General features: G+C 53.4%; 1 protein-coding gene across 2 annotated transcripts; it reads left to right on the top strand.

Moving 5' to 3' along the window:
* Nucleotides 1-324: 324 nt before the first annotated feature.
* Nucleotides 325-17,382, top strand: LOC142821357 (Fc receptor-like protein 5). Of its 2 annotated transcripts, none has more exons than XM_075912254.1 (10): nt 325-822; nt 933-971; nt 3,545-3,841; nt 4,804-5,106; nt 6,886-7,176; nt 10,057-10,362; nt 13,172-13,501; nt 13,968-14,075; nt 15,545-15,666; nt 16,406-17,382. In XM_075912254.1, the coding sequence occupies exons 1-10, from the start codon at nt 792-794 to the stop codon at nt 16,550-16,552; spliced, it is 1,974 nt and encodes a 657-aa protein (XP_075768369.1). In that variant the 5' UTR covers nt 325-791; the 3' UTR covers nt 16,553-17,382. The 2 variants fall into 2 exon arrangements, with proteins under 2 accessions (XP_075768369.1, XP_075768368.1); XM_075912253.1 differs by having other exon boundaries at nt 16,403-17,382.
* Nucleotides 17,383-21,011: the final 3,629 nt, after the last annotated feature.

The following is a 21,011-nucleotide window of genomic DNA, read 5'->3' as shown; positions in this document are numbered from 1 at the left end:
ACCTACATTCCTATTGGTCACTCCACCTGGCTAGGTGTGTTAACCCCTTAATCCCCAGGCTGCTGGCTAACCTCATAATCATGACAGTGTCCATAAGACAATTCCATACAGGATGGGGGGGGGGGGAACCATCCCCATTCCATGCACGGAGTTCAGGGGCAGTTCAAGGAGAGAGAAATTAAACCTTGGTCACGGGGCAAATGGGAATCTGTGCCTGATGGGAGGGGTTGAAATTCACAGCGCTCAGACCACGGAACAGGAAGCCAAAGCCACAGCAACGGCCCAGCTGGTGACTAAGGGGAAGTTTCACAATGATCAGAAAATGTCGGATTCTTTCCCTCCAGAGACATGGAAATTACACCTGGGCAGGGTCTAGCTGGTGGGGGAGCAGGGACTCACGGCTGCAGCCCCCTCAGTTTAAAGACTCTCCCCTCTGGGGATAAACCAAGAGACAGGAGAGCTTCTCCCCACGGCCTCATCTCGGCTGGGATGCCCCTCCCCCTCAGCCCTTCCTCAGCCAGATTCCATCTCCAGCTGGGCCTGGCCCTGCCTCCAGCTCCCGCTCCCCACAGCGGGGTCAGTCCCAGCAGAGGGGGTCAGTGTTTGGCGACAGGAAACCCTCCACCCGCCCCACTGTCAAGTTCAGGAAATGGGCAGCTCCCCTCCCCCACACTCTGTGCCCCACACACCAGTGTGTCTCCAGCCCGAGCTGAGTGGTGGCCACGCCTGAAGCTGTGACTTCCCCTGCTGAGCCGAGAACCCAGCTCCCAGCCCAGAGTGACCGGCTCAGCATGGAGCTAACTCGCCTTCTGCCTCTGCTGGGTGAGTGCTTGGCCTCTGGCCCTCTGTGTGTCTGTGTCTATCTGTCTGCACACTCCCCCTCCCAGTTCTGCATCCCCAGATCTCTCACCTCCTCTGCTCTTCTCTTCCAGCCTCTCTCCAGAGTCTCCCCAGGCCGGTGTCCCCCGCAGGTAACAATGTCTCTTGGCCTCCCTGAGATGCTGGCAGTGGGGTGGGGGAGGGGAGAGGGGTTCTGTCAGTGGGGCTGGGATCTTGATCCTCTCACACCATGGTGATGGGAATTGCAAGGAAGGGGGGATCATACCCTGATGTCCCCATGACTTCCCCTGACATCCAGAGGGGTGGAAGAGCGACTCCATCTGATACCTGCTGGGAGGGTCTGTTTGGTGGGTCCCAGCCCAGATCATAGGGGAGAGGCTGCCCCCATCATCTTGGGCACTACCCAGCCCCTCATTTGCAGCCTCAACAGAGAGAGTGAGGGTGGGAGGGGCCATGGAGACTGAGCTCCCACTTCCACATGACACTGACCCCTAGGCAGGGCCCACTGTGATGGCATGTTGGGGGTCCCCCGTCTCCTGCACCCCGAAATGGCACAAACAGACTGCACCAGCCGGTGGAATAGAGGAAGTTTATTGCCTCCCCAGGATACAGCACAGCACAGATGTAATCTGGTCACAGAGCTGGGCTAGGATGCCTCAGGCCCCCTTGAGATGGGGGAGACTGGGCCCCTAAACTCCAGCCCCTTTCCCTAGGCTGTCTCCTCCATGCTCCCAGACAGCAACTAACCAACACTCTTCCATCCCTGCCCCCCAGCCAGGGCAGCATTCCACCTTCCTTTGTTCCTCTCCATGGGGGGTGTCTGGCCATACCGGTTGAGAGGTCCCTTTGCATAGTGACTTATCCTGTTTTGCTGGGTCGTGGTACCCACGGCATCAGTGGGGGTTACCCCAGAGCCAGCAGTATAGAAACCAGCCAGGTACCCGCACTACGTCACACCCACCCATGTGGAGCTCTCTGCCCCAGCTCTCAGATCAGAGGGCTCAAGGACAGGGACAGGGACAGTGACTGAGCCGCATGCAGCAGGGCAGTAAAAGCAGATTCTGCAGAGGCTCCAGAGGAACAGTGATGGGCAGAAGAATTCCCCCCTTTACTCCCTCACATCTGCCAGAGCTTCCTCATTTCTAGTCAGCGCCTTCTAGCTACTGCTGGGCAGGGCTGATGGTCACATGACAGATTCTCTTACCCGCTTATCCCTCTGCCCCTGGATGGAGACTGTGGGTGACTGTCCTGATGGAAATGGGGCTGTTGGGATCGATCCATTTTCAACAACATCCCTGCCCCTCTGTTTGCACCCCACATTCCCCCTGAATGGAGAGTGTTGGGATGTTGGGGGTCCCAAGTGGAGGAAGGGCCCTTCCACCCTCCACAAATGAGCTCACCCGCTTCCTCTGGATGGAGAGAGAGGGGATCTGGTGGTTCCGAGTCACATGGACGATCCTTGCTGCCCTATGTGGACATCTGCAGAGCTCCTGCCCTTGTCCCTGAATTGCCCCGTGGCACAGTCTGGGTCCCCTCCATCACCCTGCCATCTCCTGCCTCTATGGGATGGGGAGCAGCTGACTGAGGGTTAGTGTAGTTCAGGGGTGCAGGGAGCAGGCTGTGAGATGGGAGTGAAGTTGCACAGAGGGAGGGAGCTGGAATTTGTCCAGTGAGACGGAGGGCGGGTGTGATGTAGTGTGGGGTACCTTGCTGGTTGCTATGCTGGGCAGTGGTCTGTGTGTGACCTCCACTGGCAGCTGTTTGTAGCATGGTCCAGCAGGACAGGGGATGAGTCATTATGCAAGGGGCTCCCAACCTGTCCCACGAGCTGGCTTCCAGGGAGAAAGACAAAGGAAGGGAGGTGGAGTGCAGCTCGGGATGGAGGGGCAGGGTTGGAAGAGAGTTTTAGTTTCTGTCTGGAATCATGGAGGAGGCAGCCTAGGGAAGGGGCTGGAATTTAGGGGCCCAGTCTCCCCCATCTCAAGGGGAGCTGAGGCATCCTAGGCCTGCCCTGTAACCAGATTACATCTGTGCTGTGCTGTATCCTGGAGAAGCAATAAACTCCCTCTATTCTACTGGCTGGTGGAATCTGTTCGTGCCACTATGGGGGTGCAGGAGTCGGGGAAACCCCGACGCGCCGCCACAGCGGGTCCTTCTTAGAGAAAGACAGTCCAGGAGCTGTTTAACAACACAGAGAAGGGTTGGGGGGGCGTGATCTCTGTCTAGAAGCTCCTATCTGGGGATTAATCAACAGCTCAGTTGCAAACACAACCCAGTGCCCGGGAGCTGTGGCCAGACAAACTCAGGCTGGAAATAGGAGGCATTTTCATGGTGGGGGAATTAAGCAGGGGGACACTTCCCAAAACTCTGGGGTGGATTCTCCAGCGCTGATGATTTCTGAATGAAGCCTCAATGAGCTTCCCAGGGATCTGCCCTGGGTGACAGAGGGACCATCCAGGGCAATCCCAGGGGCTGGGTGACACACGGGTTGGACTCCATGAGCACAATGGGCCCTTCTGGCCTGGGATCTCGGAAAAGGGCCCGGAATGAGGTTTATTTGCCATGGTGTGTGGGAGTGGGGGCAAGGCAGTGAGTGAGGCTGGTTTGTGTTCCTGTCTGCCCAGGACGGATCTTTTACCCTTCTCCCTTCTCCTCATTCCATCCTGGCATCTCCCTGCCCACTGACCCCGTGTCTCTGTTCCAGATCCCCTGCCGGCCCCCAGCCTCTCTCTGGACCGCAGCTACCGAGTCTATCTCCCAGGGGATCAGGTTAACCTCACCTGTTCAGCCCCTTCAAATGGATTGGTCTCAGGATACAGATTCTTCCTTCAAAATGAACTGCAGGAGCCCAGCATAGTCCCACACCCAAATGCAGGGGCCCGGCTGGAACTCATCGCTGAGAAAGGGAGGGCTGGGTCCTACACCTGTGCATATTGGAGATGGGAATCCAATGGAGAGATCTCCTCTGGGAACAGCAGCTCAGTCTCCATCACTGTGAGAGGTGAGCCCCTGGTTTCCCTGCCGTTGGATGGGAGGAGTCTTTGGGGACCTGAAACCCACCCCAGCACCTCACCTTCACCCTCTATCTGCCCAGCCTCCCTCCCTGCATCTCAGAGAGTCTATGGTGGGAGTGGGGCTCCCAGCTGCTCAGCATCGACTGGGCATTGCCAGGGCACTGCTGTGGAGAGCTCACAGCGCTGGGGTCCTGGGTGGGCATTGCCGGAGGAGCACAATCTGATTTCTGTCAAAACAGGGATTGGTGTCTATCCTGTTACGCCAGACCCTGGTGGCACAAATATGTCAGCACCCCCTACGGGTCACATGTATGAGAGGAGCAGAAGCTACCCCTGGGGTGAAAGCAGCAGTGGATACAAACTCTTCTCTCAAAGCAGGGATGGAATCCCCAGAGAGACCCCTGCTGGGTGGGCCCCTTCTTCTGTATCTAACCCCGACCCTGGTTTCCAAACCCTTCCACACCCTTTCCCTCTCCCTTAACCCTGCCCACCCAGTTATCCCACCAGGGAACCTTTGGAGGGCTGTGTGATATAGGGGCAAGGTGAGACATTGGGCGGGGGGGGGGGGGGGGGGGCGGGGTGCACTGGGATTTCAGCAGGGCATTTATTTTTCTATGGGAATCTCTCTAGCTCAGTGTTTCTTAAACTTTTAAAGACCATGGAACACCAAACAATCATTTTTATGTGAAACACTAAAGGAAAATTGTTGAGGGGGAAAAAAAGAAAAAAGAAATGGTCATGGGCCCTTTAATTTCTGCATGTGCTGTCCCAGCTGAGCTTCCATCTCCACTGGGGGTAGGGGGAAAAACATTAAAAGAGGCCATGGCACAGAGTTTAAGAAACACTCTAGCTCCATTTAGGCAGTAACAGCCTCCTCTTCTGCATCTCAGCCTCTCGGCTCTCTGTGTCTCTTCTCCTGCACTGGAATCTGACCCGTTGTCTTTTTCAGACCCCCCAGCAGCTCCCACCTTCGCCCTGAGCCCCCCGCACCAGCTGTACCTCTCAGGGGAATTCGTGCAGCTAGCATGTTCTCCTCCCACTGGTAATGAGGCAGTTACAAGATTTCAATTTTCCAAGGGGGGGAAAAGGATCTTCCTACCTGTTGTCCCACTGGGCAGCAGCTACTCTGATGTCAGGAACTTAAAATTGAAGCCCGGGGACTCCGGGTCATACTCCTGCCGGTACTGGATACACCCGCTGGGACGAGAGATCCAATCGCTGGAGAGTCCCCCTGTTACCATCACTGTGACACGTGAGTGCTGGGCTGTCCCCAGCTTCCCTTGGTTGGTTTTTGTTAGAGACGCATTCCCTGCATGGAATCCAGGACTTGTAGCCCATGAGATGAGAGTTGCACAGACAGAGCAGGGTGCTCACGTCCCTAGGTACAAAGATGCGTGTGCGTGTGCACATGCACACACATCTGGTGAATGAACGTCTGACAGTGTGGTGGTCCTGCACTGGCAAATAAGGGGTTAAAACAGCTTCCATATAAAGGGAAAGGGCTGGGTCAGGGAGCCAATCACAAGCAGGAGAGAGTCAGCCAATCAGAGCCTTGCTGGGCAGCATAAAAAGGTGGCTGGCCAGGGGACACCCAGTCTCTCTTAGCCCTGGTGAGAGAGGGATGCAGGTGGCTGCTAGCAGGGGGCAGGCAGGAGGAGCCAGGAGAGCTCTGGCCTGACCCGACCCGACCCGACCTGACCCAACCCACTCCCAGGCTGGGGGCCCAGCGACATGGGACTGAGGAGATACCAGGGCTGCAATGGGGCATCTAGGGTAGGAATTGGTTGCAGGTCCAACGCCCCTTGCTGATGCTGAGTGGCCAGTGCTATTTGCCTTGATGGAAGAGGCTTGGTGAAGGGTGGCTGTGAATCACAGAGGCAAGGTGAGCTGTGGGGTAATTGGGCGCCCTGGGAGGGGAGGAATCCAGCGTTTAGGTGCTGCTGAGGGGTAGTGCCCAGGAGCAGGCGCCATAGTCTGGTGGTCAACTGACAGGTTCTCCCCAATTTTCTGCCTCTGTCCATGGATTGGGACTGTGGGGGTGAATATCCTGATGGGAATGGGTGTGTTGGGTTTAACCCATTTGTAACAACATTCCCCCCCCCCCCCACACACACACACACTTTCCCCAGAAAGTGTTGGAATCAGGGGGATTGAGGTTGCTGCTGGTAACGTGGGCACAGTGAGGCACAGGGGTGCAGGGCATTTCCCATGGAAACTCCACTCCCCCTGAGATGAATTTAGCTTTGAAACATCTGCCCCTGCTCCCAGATCCCTCCAGAGATCCCTGCTGGCTGGGCCCCTTCTTCTGTACCTGACTCCTGGGCTAGGTCTACACTGGCATGATTTTCCGGAAATGCTTAAAACAGAACAGTTTTCTGTGATAAGTTTTTCCAGAAAAAGTGCATCTACATTGGCAGGATGCTTTTCCAGAAAAGCACTTTTTCCGGAAAAGCGTCCGTGCCAATGTAGACGCACTTTTCTGCAAAAAAGCCCCGATCGTCATTTTTGCAATAGAGGGTTTTTTGTGGAAAACACTACTGTGCTGTCTACACTGGCCCTTTTCTGGAACAGTTTTCCGGAAAAAGGACTTTTGCCCGAACGGGAGCAGCATAGTATTTCCAGAAAAGCGGCTGATTTCTTACAGTAGATTGTCAGTGCTTTTCTGGAAATTCAAGGGGCCAGTGTAGACAGCTGGCAAGTTATTCTGGAAAAGCGGCTGATTTTCCGGAATAAGTGGTTAGTGTAGACACAGCCCTGGTGTCCAGACTCTTCTGTAGCCCTGTCCCTCTCCCTGAACCCCGCTCACCCCAGGTGCCTCCAGATGAAACCTGTGACCTTTGGAAGGCCGTGTAATACAGCACCACAGAGAGACACCTGACTGGGGGCAGTGAGGTTTCAGGGGGGCATTTATTTCTCTGTGGGAATCCCCCTCGTCCTCCACTTAGGTAGTAACAGCCTCCTGCCCTTCATCTTTCTCTCTCAGCTCACTGAGTCCTTTCAGCTTTGAAATCTTACACATTGTCTTTTCCAGGCCCCCCAGCAGCTCCCACCCTCTCCCAGAGCCCCTTGCACCAGCTCTACCTCTCTGAGGAGTCTGTTCAGCTCACGTGTTCTCTTCCCAGTGGTGATGTGGCAATTACAAAATTTCAATTCTCCAAGAACGGGGAAAGGATCTTCCCATCTGGCAGCAGCTATTCCGATGTCATGAACTTAACACTGTGGTCATGGGACTCCGGGTCGTACACCTGCCAGTACTGGATACATCTGTCCGGACGAGAGATCCAGTCTGTGGAGAGTCCCCCTGTCTCCATCAGTGTGAGAGGCGAGTGCTGGGCTGTCCTAGTTTCCCTTGGTGCCTTTGTGCTATGGAGACACATTTCCTGTGGGAATCTGGCACCTGCAGCTGATGAGATGGATGTTGCACTGACAGAGCAAGACTGGTCACTTCCACTGGTACAAACATACCTGCATGCGCACACGCCCCTGTCTGCTGAATGACAGTGTGACAGGGTGATTGTCCTGCACTGGCACATAAGGGGTTAAAACTTAACCCCACATAAGGAATGAGGGCTGAGGCAGGGAGCCAATGAGAAGCAGGCTAGAGTCATCCAATCAGAGCCCTGTTGGGCAACATAAAAAGATGGTTGGCCAAGAGACACTCAGACAATCTCAAGCCCTGGAGGGAGAGGGATGGAGCTTACTGCTAGCAGTGGTACCTTGGAAATTGGGGTGTGGCCAAAACTGTATGGCTACATCTACACTGGCATGATTTTCCAGAAATGCTTTTAATGGAAAAGTTTTCCGTTAAAAGCATTTTCGGAAGCGCGTGTCTAGATTGGCACTGAGGCTTTTCCACAAAAGCACTTTTTGCAGAAAAGCTTCTGTGCCAATCTAGACGCGGTTTTGCGCAAAAAAGCCCTGATCGCCATTTTAGCAATCGGGGCTTTTTTGTGCAAAACAGTACTGTGCTGTCTACACCGGCCCTATTTGCGCAAGAGGGCTTTTGCCCGAACGGGAGCAGCACAGTATTTCCATAAGAACACTGACAATCTTACATGAGATCGTCAGTGTTCTTGCAGAAATTCAAGCGGCCAGTGTAGACAGCTGGCAAGTTTTTTGGCAAAAGCAGATGATTTTGTGGAAAAACTTGCCAGTCTAGACACAGCCCATGTGTAGTTGACAGTTTTATGGCTGCAGCTGTAATTTTTGCTTATCAGAAACTGAACTACCAGCGCGAGGTTGCTTGTCCTGTGTTCTTGAAGTTGTCTCGCGTGCCATGCTTAATTTGCATTGTTATTCAAAACATTCCTTCCTCTCACAGTTTCTGGGTTCCAAACCTTTCCTGCCTGCTTTTGTGCATGAGACTTGCTTTTAGGGAGCCTCACTGTGAAAAAGGCGGATATCACCATTTCTCATCAAGGCAGGGCTGTCGAGGCTCCCCTACACAGAGGTAGCTTGGACAGCACCACGCTGGGGGCAGGTAGGGAGAGCCAGGGATCAGCAGTACCTTGGACAGCACCGTGATAGGGGAGGCAGGGGGAGCCAGGGATAAGCAGTACCTTGGACAGCACCGTGATAGGGGAGGCAGGGGGAGCCAGGGATAAACAGTACCTTGGACAGCACCGTGATAGGGGAGGCAGGGGGAGCCAGGGATCAGCAGTACCTTGGACAGCACCGTGATAGGGGAGGCAGGGGGAGCCAGGGCAGCTCTGGCCGGACTCACTCCCAAGCTGGCAGCCCAGTAACATGGGCCTGAGGAGATATCACTGCTGCCTGGGGGCATCTAGGGCAGGAATGGGCAGCGGGTCCACCCCTCCTCCATTTAACAATGCTGAAACGGGAATGGGCTGGTGTCCAAGGCAAGCCAAAGAAGCTGCCTGAATGTATAGCAGGATTTGAGTAGCTGGGGTGTTTAACTGAAACCCATGTTTCAGACCAGGTCTGTAATATTCATCAGCATCACAGAATCATCAATTCTGAGTCCTGAAGGGCTGAGTGATCATCTGCCCTGACCCCGCAGGGCACAGGGCATAGCCCTGAGTGAATCCTGCTGGGCACGGGGCGCATCTTTCAGAAAACACACCGGCTGCGTCTAGATTGGCATGATTTTCCGGAAATGCTTTTAACAGAAAAGTTTTCTGTTAAAAGCATTTTCGGAACAGAGTGTCTAGATTGGCACGGACACTTTTCTGCAAAAGCACTTTTTGAGGAAAAACATCCATGCCAATCTAGATGCACTTTTGTGCAAAAAAGCCCCAATCACCATTTTCGTGATCAGGGCTTTTTTGTGGAAAACAAATCTCAGCTGTCTACAGTGGCCCTGTGGCACAAGGACTTTTGCCCGAACAGGAGCAGCATAGTATTTCCACAAGAAGCACTGATTTCTTAGAGTAGGAAGTCAGTGCTTTTGTGGAAATTCAAGCGGCCAGTGTAAACAGCTGGCAAGTTTTTCCAGAAAAGCGGCTGATTTTCCGGAAAAACTGGCCAGTCTAGACACAGCCAGTCAGTGCTGGCTGGAAAATCAGCAGTGATGATGCCGCCCCGTGCCCTGCTTTGGGTGCTGGGAGCCAGGATGGAAGCGGCCTGGCCTGATGGCGAGAGCGGGTCCAGACCTGGGAACAAGGGAGGTGCGAGGCAGGCACAGGCTGAGAGTGGAGCAGGAACAGGCTGGATACTGATTGCAGGAGCCTGGCAAGGAACAAGATCCCTCGCAGCAGCAGGACATCACAGCTGCTCAGCCAGGTCCCAGCCAGGTCATTCATTCATTCCCTGGCTTCAGCAGGGTATGCCTGCCAGTCATGTGACCCCAAGCCGCGAGTGTCCTGACTGGCTGTCGTAGGTGCCTGACCTGCCAGGATCACTAAGGGGCTGCTCCATCTGTACCTTTCAGGGGTAAGGAGAGAGCATCAGAGACCCTGGTTCCCTCCTTGCCCTGCGTTTGAATTCTGCCCCTACCAAGGACCCTCAGCTCCTTATGCTGGGTCCCCAGTCACCTGTCCAGGCCTTAGTGTGTCCACCTTGGCAGCCTCCAAAGATGCAGCTGATAACATTTGGAAGGGGGCCCCAGAGCTGTGCAGAAGCCTGGGAGGAACAAAAGGGAGGCTGGGAGAAGCTCTGGATGGGACTGGCTGGTGCAGGGGGGTTACATGAATGGGGTGCTGCTTGTAAAGAGAGTTCTCTCTTTCCTCTTTCCTCCATCCAGCCCGGCCGTTGGTCCCCAAACTCACTGTGAGCCCACCACACGGCATCCTCCTACCTGGTGAATCTGTGAACCTGACGTGCTCAGTTCTCAGTGCTTCCACCCAATCCGGGATCCGTTTTTTTAGGGATGGGCAGATAATTGACTCCAGAAAGCTTCTTGAATATTGGTTCCATGTCAGCACCTCCCTTCTGCTCTCAAATGTGTCTAAATCAGAAGCCGGAGTGTACAGCTGTGATTACTGGAAGACAGAGTCTGGGCGAGAGATCCCATCGAAAAGGAGTCAACCCATCTCCATCAGAGTGATTGGTAAGCCCCCCTGTTTCCCACAGGACTGTCAAGGGGTGCCGACTCCCCTAAGACATTCAGCCCCCTTTCCGCCCCACTCTCTGCCCGCGCTCTGTTCCTGCAAGTGGGGAGGGGGAGCTTGTCTATCCTGACTCCAATGCTCACCCCGAGCCGGGTGTAAGGGGGGCCCGGACCCACCCTCTCTCCAGGCCGCAGCCCAGGGCCCTAAGGTGGGGGGGAAATATCTGCTCCCCCTCACCTGGCTGATGGGGCTACGTGCCGTAACGCATCAGCCTGCAGGTGATCCTATTTGCACCCACCCTGGGCTGCTTCTTCACCCCCTGCTCACCCGAGTGCCCTGTCCACCTCTTTCCTGAGGTCTGGAGGCCCTTCATCCGCTCCTCCAGTTGGCCTTCCCAGCCCGAGTGCCTCTGCCACTTTTATGCTGCCTTGGGTGCCGCCCCTTCCCCTGCGGGGGTCGTCTGACCTCCACCCTAGTACGCCTGCGTTGGCATTTCTTGTCTGCTCCTTCCCCGCCCTTCGGGCCCCACCTCCTTTACTTCCCATGGTGCAGGTGCCCACATTCCTCAGGGCCTTCCCTGGAGCGTTGGCCTCAGTGCGATGCACTCCAGCTTCCGCTGCTTCCTTTCCCGTGGCGGGGGAAGCCGGTGTGTCGCTTCCCACCCTCCGCGGGGGAGGGGGGTCTGAGGCAGTGTGTGGTTGCATCACCCCATCACAAGGACCAACAAACAACTTCAGGTCTGTCTGCTCCATGCATCAGATGTGACAAAGCCCAGCTTCTCAGGTGCAGGTCAGGGCAATTTCAATCCCGGTCTCTGGTCACTGTCCTTGGCTCCATCTGAAGGTTCGACAGTGCTTTGCTGGAGATAAGGGGCTCCCAGCCAACAGGAACATTTGAAAATTTGGGGACCGTGAATGTTAAACCAACGCAAAATCTCCCCCATCTCTGCTCTCTGTCAAGCCATAGGGGGGTGAGCAGCCCAACAGCAGGGAAATGCAGCAATGCAGCAAGGTGGCACCTCTGTGGTTAGGTCATTCCATTGCCTCCAGCCCTGCCACTTCCTATATGACAATCTTCAGGAGACAGAAATGGCATCTTGCCTATTCCTTTGTCACCTCCATATGGACATTGAGCAATAATCCCCTCTCTCCTACTGGCCAATGTGCACACAGGGCAGGGCTGAGGTACAGAGGTGCAGGGTCTTTCCCATGGAAAAGTCTCCTTCTAATTCTTGAAATGAGTTTGATCTGGTACCATCTGCCCCTACCCTCTGCCCCTTCTAGAGCTCTTCCATCTGTGACCCTTCTTCTGTATTTAATGCAAAGTCTCTTTCTGTATCTAGTCCTGATCCCAACCCGTATCCCTCTTCCTGAGTTCTGATCTCTCTAGTTACCTCCCTGGAGAACCTGTTCCCTTCAAACTCTGGGCTGCTCTGGGGGTCACAAAGCCCCAGGATCCCAGTATGACAAAGCAGGTAGATGGAGCAGCTCAGCCAGGGGCTGCTTTCCTCTAACCCTGAATGTGCAAAGCACAAAGGATTCTGGGCCATGCACCTGTCAGTGTTGAAGAGATCCTGGCTATAAAGAGACAGTATCCATCAGTCTGTGCAGGGGGATTGTAGTTGTGTGTCTGTGTGTCAGAGACTTTCTCATGAGTCCCTCCTCCTCTCTGACTCTCCACCAGCTCCCCATCCTCTCACTGGGCCCCCTGAAACCATCAGCATACCAGTGAACCCGGTCATACTGGGGGTGCTTAGCTCTCTGGGGAAGGAGAGTGTGGGTGACAGGTTCTTCAGTCAGGGAAGGGAACAGATCTTCTGCAGGTCTCTAGCCAGGGTGCCTGGCTTTTCAGCACAACTGACAGTGAACAGCCACTCCTACGCTATCTGCAATGGAGATTGGAGTCTGGGTGACAGACCCTGTCCAAATTGAGCCTTCTTGCCCTGGGGTCAGTGTTAGGGAAGACCCCATTTCCACCTGGGGGTGGTGAGACATGTGGGTATTCACTGAGGAGGCCCCTTCTACATCCCTACCCAACTACAGCCCCAGCCCCGTCCCAGTGTCTCCTGCCTCTCCTGAGCCATGCCCTCAGCCGTCTCACTATCCCAAACACCCAACAACTGACAACACAACTGCTGTACAGACAGTGAGGGGTCCTGTGGCACCTTAAAGTTCAACACATTAATTTGGGCCTCAATGTGCATGTCCTCTTGCCCACAAATCTTATGCCCAGCTACATTTGTGACTCCGTAAGAGGATTCCTTTTGTTTCTGGTGACGCAGAGCAGTATATCTACCCCTCTGTATCCTCTCTGTACATCAGCACAGCCAAGGAAACCTCTAGCCAATATGGCTGCCTGCTTTCCAACATGGCCGCCCTTCACACAGGAGCGCAACAGATGGCCACTCAACATGGCCAAGAACATGGCTGCCTTGTGCCTCTACCCTCTGGGAATGTTGGATCCCAGCAGGGCCACCCAGCCCTAAGTCAGCCTGGCCAGAGGGGCCAGATCACCAGACTCCCATGGCCCTGCCTGTCTGCAGAGGGCTCCATAAATATCATAGGTTCAAGGATTATCAGAAACCAAGTCACGTTGTGGTAACCCTGTCCACCCACTGACAAGAAATCCCAGCCCCACATTGTATTTGAAGGGAGCCACCCTCAGTTCCTGGCCTGGATCTTGCTCATTTCTGTGCAGTCCTGAAGTAAACCAGAAGCTCTGGAGAAAGCACAGGTCAGCTCTGAGTATATTGAAATCTGGGCACCATCTTCATTTCCCCTACTGAACCTCCCTTGTTTATTCCCACAGATTCCCTTCCCCAGCCTTCACTAACCACAAATCCCCCATCTGGAGCCGTGAGAGAAGGTCTCCCCCTGCTCATCACCTGCACAGCCCCCAGGGATGCTGGCGAGCGGAGGTTTCACTTCTACAAGGATGGAATCAAGTATGTTCCTGGGGAAGCTGAGTCTGAGATCAGCACCATGGAGCCCGGCACCAGATCTATGAACATCTCTCTGCTCTGCATCCCATGGGCCAGTCTGAACAACAGCAAGGAATTCGCCTGTGGGTATGAAGAGAATGTGAGTGGGAGGTGGATCCCGTCCCCCAGGAGCCAGACAGTGACTGTGACTGAGACAGGTGAGATTTCCCTAATGTCTTAATCTAGCTTCCTGTGTTGCTCCCACTGCAGGACACCCATGTGCTGCTCTGGGAAAAGGAGATTGGATGGAGTGACAGATTTTGCTTGTGATGGAAAAAAAGGGGAAAGGAAACCCCAGTGTCCCCCTATGACTTTTCTAGCTATGACACTTCAGTGGCCTAGGATCCGGGCCCCTCACAGTGTTGTTAATGAGGTTCACCCCTTGGTGCCCGTTTTAGAGATGGTGACATGAGGCAAAGAGGATGCAAGTCCCACAGTCATCTTGTGGTATATCAGGGAGTTAATCCTCCCCCACAGCCAATGTCAAAGACCAGTCCCATAACCACTAGACCTTTCTTCACAGGAAGTTTGTTGCCAGTGCAGATTCCTTTGTGGGCCTCAGACCTTTTATCAAGACTGTCTCGCTATTCTCATTTGCCCTTCCTTCTCTTTCCTTTGCACCAGGGACATCCTCACCCCAAACCCGTGACATTCTGCTGATAACTGGTGGCATCTTGCTTCTGATTGCAGCACTGGCTGCTCTGATCTGCTACTGCCATAGGAAGAAGAGAGGTGGGTGAAAAGGGAAAGAGTCTGAGATCTTTCACCTGCACTTCAGATCTGGTCTAGTCAGAAACTGTTCTGTAGGGATCAGTGTAAAGAGTTTAAAATATTGACAACCACAAAGAATCCTACTATGGTGCAGGTATGGAAACCAAACTGACCCCTATATTTTATGAATGTCTGCCTGTCAGCTTGTGAATCGCCTTTTTCAAGAATGCCTCCTAAATGGTAAGAAGTAAAACCACTAAATTTGATATGCAGCTTCCTCTTATCCTACATCAAGGTCGGAGTTTGGATGTAGAAGACAAATGGAAGTGCCAGGAATGGGACTGTTATCCAGATTATGGAAAGAGCGGGAGCAGAGAGAGGAGGGATGCGATACTGATAGTGGTCACTGGGGGCAGTGAGTCCACAGGGGTGAGCTATATGCAGAGTGGCCACTGGGGCCAGCTGCACTTCCCAGAGAGTGTCCAGTAGGACTGGAGCTCTGCCACCTTTCCTGCCACCAGAATGAGTAAGTAGCCACCTGCCACAAAGCCCTTTCCTCCTGGCCTTAGACCACAGTGTTAGGGGAGGGGAGCCTGTGTGCAGGCAGAAGGCCCTGGCAACTGGGGGTTTGGGTCAGAGATAGAAGGCTCATGTCATCCAGGATGGGATCCCCTGTCCTGAGCCCATCCTCACCCCCCCCCCAGTCTTCACTGTTGCACCCCCACACCCCAGTGTCTTTCCTTGCACTCCTACATCCATGCCCTGATTCTTGCAACCACCACATCATCAGCTCCCTGCCCTGGAGGACCCAAAAAACACCCGGTAAATTCTCTAGTCTGGAATATGCAGGGCAGGTGAGACATTTAACTTTGAATGAGAGGATGAAGCATAGTAAGAAGACAAAGTTCTAAAATGACATTGAGAGCTTATTAAATGTGTATTGGCGCAAATTCAGCTTTATCACCTGATGTCAAATAACCCACTCAGCTGAAGTTTGATTTCAGACAAATGATTTCAATTGATGTCACTATTAAGGTTTTTGGCTGTGCTTAGGGTGAAGTGAGGGTAAAACAATTCAAAACTCACAGACGTCTCCATGCCTCAGGGATGCTAAAATACATCTTTAAACAAATGCAGAGCAACTTTGGGCACAAAGTTCTACACTAGACCTGGGAGATCGGCGTAAGGTGCACAACTCCAGCTACGTAAAATATGTGGCTGGAGCTGACTTACCTTAAGCCAAGCAAATGCTCCCATTGGCTTCCCTTAGTCCTTGCGACTGCAAGGAGAATTGGTGTCAACCGGAGCCTCTCTCAGCATTCCGTTTAGTGGATCTTATCTAGACCTGTTAAACTGAATGCTGGAGAATCAATCTCTGGCATGGCAAGTGGAGAGATGGGCTGAGTTTACTCAAGGTCACACCCTGTAGCTGGGCATTTCCTCAGGGTTTGTCCCCATCACAGCTCTGCTCTTCCCTGGTTCTGTTTTAGTTCCAAAGACTCTGAAAAGCACTGAAAGGTCTGAGCCTGCAGAACAGACCAGGAACCTGGATCCGGGCCATGATAGCAAAGGATCAAATGCCACGGGTCCTGGAGCAGAGCAGATGGAACAGGTAACATGAATACACTGAGGCTAAGTTAAAGAACCATCAGAATCCAACCTCTTTGAATCTTTTGCCCAGGTCTCAGATATCTATGCCTCTCTAGGGTGTGGCCATCAGAAAACTGTCACTAGGCGACACTGCACAGAGTTTGATGATGCAGAAGGAAGGGCTGGGAATTGTCCATCCCTTTCTCCAAACTGCCACCCAATCACAGAACTGTAGGGCTGAGAAGGGACTTACAAGAGGCCATCAGTTCTGGCCTCCTGTGCTGTGGTAAAATTACTTAAACCTGGACCAGCCTAATGGGTGTTTGTTCTATGACAGAGATTTCCCAACATCTCCTGGTCACCTGTTCCACAGTTTAACTTCCCTTAGAGGTAGAATATTTCTCTTAATACCGAAGCTAAACCTCCCTTGCCACAGATTACACCCAGTAGTCCTTGTCCGAACTTCAGTGGGCATGGGGAACAGTTGGTCACCATCCTCTTTGTAAGGTTGGCTTCATGTTCCCTCTCAGACGTGTTGTCTCTGCTCTGGACCCTCCCAAATTTCTCTACATGTTCCTTAATGTGTGATGCACAGAACTGGATACACACTCCAACTGTGGCCTCACCAGTGCAGCATAGACAGGGACGACTATCTCCCAGGTGTCTTCCTGTTCATACCCTCAAGAATGCCATAGCCTCTTTCTCAGCTGCAGCATCCATGCACCCCTCCTCCTCCTCATTTCTCTTTCCTTTCCCAGCAGGGCTCAGAAGTCACCTACGCACTCTTAGCTCTGTCAGCTTCACAGGCCCACACCACCCAGCCGAAAAACAAAGCCAAGCCTGCTGAACATGAACATGTGCTGTACAGTGAGGTGGTGACAACCCACACCCGGAAAACAGCTAAATAAGAGGGGAATCCCTCTCTGTTCCTCTGCATCTTCTCCTCCCCCTTAACAATTCACATGCTGAACCTGTTACACCCCTGCAGTCCTTGTATGGCATGTACCAAAGGGCTCACCCAAGTTTCTGCTGTCAGAATATTTAGCCAGCCAGCATCTTACCAGAGATCATGGAAAAACTTGTGGCCATGAATATCACTGTGTGGTGTGTCTGGGCTGTGTGCAAAGGGTTACCCATGTAGCTGGAAATACATTCTGACAATATTTGAAAGACTGACCAGAGTTAGACACAGGAGAGTGGGTTTGTGAGTTTATGTGGATCAAGCGACCTGTCAGCTAAGCAACACAGTATGGCTGGTGTGCTGCTGGCACGTTTGATGCCAGCTTTTGCTTCGGCTGCTGGTGTTAGCTAAGCACCAACCTCATAACTGGAGACCAGGCTAAGTCACCTGGGTGTTTTGCTCAATATTGGTATTAAAGTTATAAGAATGTTTCTTAATATAAATATTAAATTTACACAAATGTTTTTAATGTTTAGACTCTACGAAATGCTTATATGTTGTTGTCTGCATTAATCTCACTGATAACGTGCATACACCTTGTTATCAGGTGATATTTAAGTATTTCCTCTCAAACTGAACACCCATACAGTGTGGACAGAAGCATGAACAAGAGTGAAACGTGAGCTTACAATGGGAGAGGTGATTTCTTTCCCAGTGTAAGAAGGCCTCTAGACATCAGACAAACACTTTGTTCTTTGTTCCCCTGATCTATGAACTGGAGATTTGCATGTGAACTGGTCCCATCCTCCTGATCTCTGGGGGAAGGAAATACAAATCCCTGACAAGAACAAACTGGGTGTTGGTTGTTTCAACTCAGAAGGGCCAGAGACTCTGAACTGAAGCAAGAGATCCCCAGGGCTGCTGCCTGAGTCTGCCTAGAACAGGCCAGAGCAAAATATGGCCTGCAGGCCAGATCCAGCCCTCCAAGTCACCACATTCAACCTATGTAGGCAGTGGGGAGCACCAGGCAGACTCCTTTGCTTGCCCCACAGCCCCACACTCAGAAATGTGCCTACCAGGTTCCATGTTTATTCTAAAACTGGAAGTGGGGGGCAGTTCAGGAGCTGCCCTCCCAACACAATCCCATTGGCCAGTTTCTGGCCAGCAACCAGCCAATGAGAGCTGCATGTTTGAATAACAGGCAACCAGGAAAAACCACACCTCCTGTCCTCAACTCAGTTATTCAATAAAGGACATGGCCAGGCAGAGGCTGATTGGGAAATGTTTTAAGTTCTGCAAGTGTAACCTAGCTCTGAAGCATAGAATAGTAGCCTCTACCCTCTAAGCTAAAAGCCAGCTGGCTCCCAGCCCAGGCTGTAGAGGTATTTTGATCTTAGCTGTTGCTGTGGTCTAGGTGCCACTGCATTGGTCAGTGAACCACACTAGGGCTATGTCTACACTGGCACGATCTTGCGCTAGAAGTTATGCAAATGAGGCTAAGTGTGGAATATCACCGAGCCTCATTTGCATATCTAATGAGCCACCATTTTTGCGGAGGAGGCTCTTGCACCAGAAGGAGTGTCTGCACTGCCCCTTCTTGTGCAAGAAAAACCCTCTATATAGACATAGCCCTAGTGTGGATTACACAGGCCTTAGCTAGGCAGACTGGTTTGGCTTCTGGATGGTAAGTCTCCTGGCCACCACCTGCTTCTGGAACCCCAGCCTTTCCCTGCCCCAACCTTCTGCTACCCCCACCCCTGCTGAACTCAACATACCCAAACCCTCTGGCCCCCTGTTACCACCTTCCAGATCTGCTCCAGATCACAATGTCTCCTACTATAGGTCACATTCCAAATCCCTGCACTCCAGTCCCCTGCCCTAGATCAAAACGCATCCTTCATCCAAACTCCTCCCAAACTCCAGTCTTCCTCCTGCACCCCAATCCCTTTCCCCAAGGTGCCCTTTACACCCAACCTGCATCCCAGACCCCACATCGCCTCCATTAATATCATGAAAGAGTGTGGCCCTCAACCACTTTACAAAATCTAGGAATGGTCCCCATCAAAAATTATTGCCCACCCCTGCTCTAAAGCTGTTGATACACAAATCTAAGGTAAACTTCTTAAAAGCATCTAATACCATAAATCCCATTTTCAACAATGACAAAGAACATTTTGGAACCACTAAGTGACTCAGGAAGTTATGCCCCATGTTTCAAGAGTGATTTTACAGTTTAGGACCTTAAATACTTTTGACTTTATATACGATTTAGGGAAACCTTCTCCAGATCACCTCTGTGACTCAGTGCTCAATGTGGAAGCAGGTAACTGGAAAAAATGGCCTGTGGGGGCTAAGGCTGAGGTAGGTGTGGGCCAATACCAGCCTCTGGCCCTCACATGGTGCACCTGGGTTAACCCTGGTTGGGCCCCCACACTGCTGGGCTATATTTACCTGCACCTCTGCAGGTACTGAGGAATCCAAGTTCCCATTGGCTGGTCATTGCTCTGATCCTTGTGTCCCTTTCCCTTCAGTTACACATGTCAGTGAGGGGGTGTGACACTGTGTGATGTAGTGGGGGGTACCTTGCTGGTTGCTATGCTGGGCAGTGAGTTGGGAGTGACCTCCACTGGCTGCTGTCTGCAGCAGGCCCCAGCAGGGCAGGGGAAGAGTCATTTTTCAAGGGGGCTTCGAACCTGTCTGATGAGTTATCTCCCAGAGAGCAGAACAATGGGAAGAAAGGGAGTGGAGCCCTGGCTGGGGGCAGGGCTGGAAGTGAAGTATTTAGGTTTCTGGCTGGAATCATGGAGGAAGCAGCCTAGGCAACTGTGATGGCGCGTTGGGGGTCCCCCGTCTCCTGTACCCCGAAATGGCACAAACAGACTGCACCAGCCGGTGGACTAGAGGAAGTTTATTGCCTCTCCAGGATACCACACAGCACAGATGTAATCTGGTCACAGAGCTGGGCTAGGATGCCTCAGGCCCCCTTGAGATGGGGGGAGACTGGGCCCCTAAACTCCAGCCCCTTTCCCTAGGCTGTCTCCTCCATGCTCCCAGACAGCAACTAACTCCCACTCTTCCAGCCCTGCCCCCCAGCCAGGGCAGCATTCCACCTTCCTTTGTTCCTCTCCATGGGAGTGTCTGGTTCAACAGGTCACCTGTGCATAGTGAGGTTTTCCCTGCTGGGTCTTGCTCCAGACAGCAGGGGTCACCACAGCCCAGCAAGTACCCCCACTAGTCACAGCAACCAGCTGGGATTTAGGGGCCCAGGCTCCGCAATCTCAAGGGGGGCTGAGGCATCCTAGGCCTGCCCTGTAACCAGATTACATCTGTGCTGTATCCTGGAGAAGCAATAAACTCCCTCTATTCTACTGACTGGTGGAGTCTGTCCCTGCCATTACGGGGGTGCAGGAGACGGGAAAACCCCAACACGCCCTCTCCACTCACACAATCCGCTTTACACCTCCCCTCGCTGCCCCCCATGGCCACTCGCCTCACAGAGACTCCGACATTGTCTCCTGGTTCTGAGCCCCCCGCCCCGCCCTGCTGCACGAGCGCTCGCTGCCCCCAGCGCCCCAGCTCCTAGCTCAGCCCCGGGGTCACTAATGAGCTCCCGGCTGCCCGCTCATCAGGGAGGCTGGGGCAGAGCTGCCCAGGCAGGGCCAGGCAGAGCCCGGTTCCCTCACCAGCCCGGCCGGCCCGCGGCACCTGCCCGGGTGCCCAATGCGGGAAAGAAGGAACCTGGCGATTGTGACGAGGCCCGGAGATTTCACGCTCCCTGTCTCCCCACTGCGAGTGTAGAACCGCAGCGCCCCCTAGGGGAGCGTTTCTGAGTCAGCGCCGGCAGGTTTTTGTCCGAGCTCAGCCCGGCTTCCCCGCACCGTGGTGACTGTCTGTCTCGCGCGCAGTGATACCGGCCAGTGTCTTCCGGCTCCAGGCCGGTCATTGGCAGGTACAGCAGGCTCGCGGAAGGCTCCCTGGAGATGGTGAATCGGCCCTTCACTCTGTCCGCGTAAATAGCTCTGTCCCATCTATCCCAGTAGAGGTGCGCCACCCACTCCAGCCCCTTCCCGGGAGCCTGCCGCATCCAGCTCATTCCAGAGGACCCGAAGTTGAACCCGGAGGCTTTGCAGAAGAGGCGCAGAGAGTCTCCGGCCTTTTTCTCAGCCCCTCCGAATTCCATCAGCTCCTGGGACCGGGCACCTGGGAGTTAAAACGCATTTAAAAATGTCATTGAGAGCAATGACACAATAAACCCCCCTTCCCAACCCTCCCCCCCCCCCACACACACACACGTAGACAGTGCATTTAAAAGATGCAAATACCTTTCAAAGCGCCTGGAATAAACACCAAACAGAGCCAAAGTCCCATTGTCCCTGGTGCGGGCGGGCAATGTTCTCCGGGGACTGGCTGGTCACTGGGCAGACACAGAGGGCTGCGGATTGTCCCTGCGGCTGCAGTCTGGGCAA

This window comes from Pelodiscus sinensis, chromosome 30 (genome assembly GCF_049634645.1).
Source record: "Pelodiscus sinensis isolate JC-2024 chromosome 30, ASM4963464v1, whole genome shotgun sequence".
NCBI lineage: Eukaryota > Metazoa > Chordata > Testudines > Trionychidae > Pelodiscus > Pelodiscus sinensis.
Note: the sequence above shows the minus strand (reverse complement) of the source record. Positions and strands in the feature narration are given on the sequence as shown.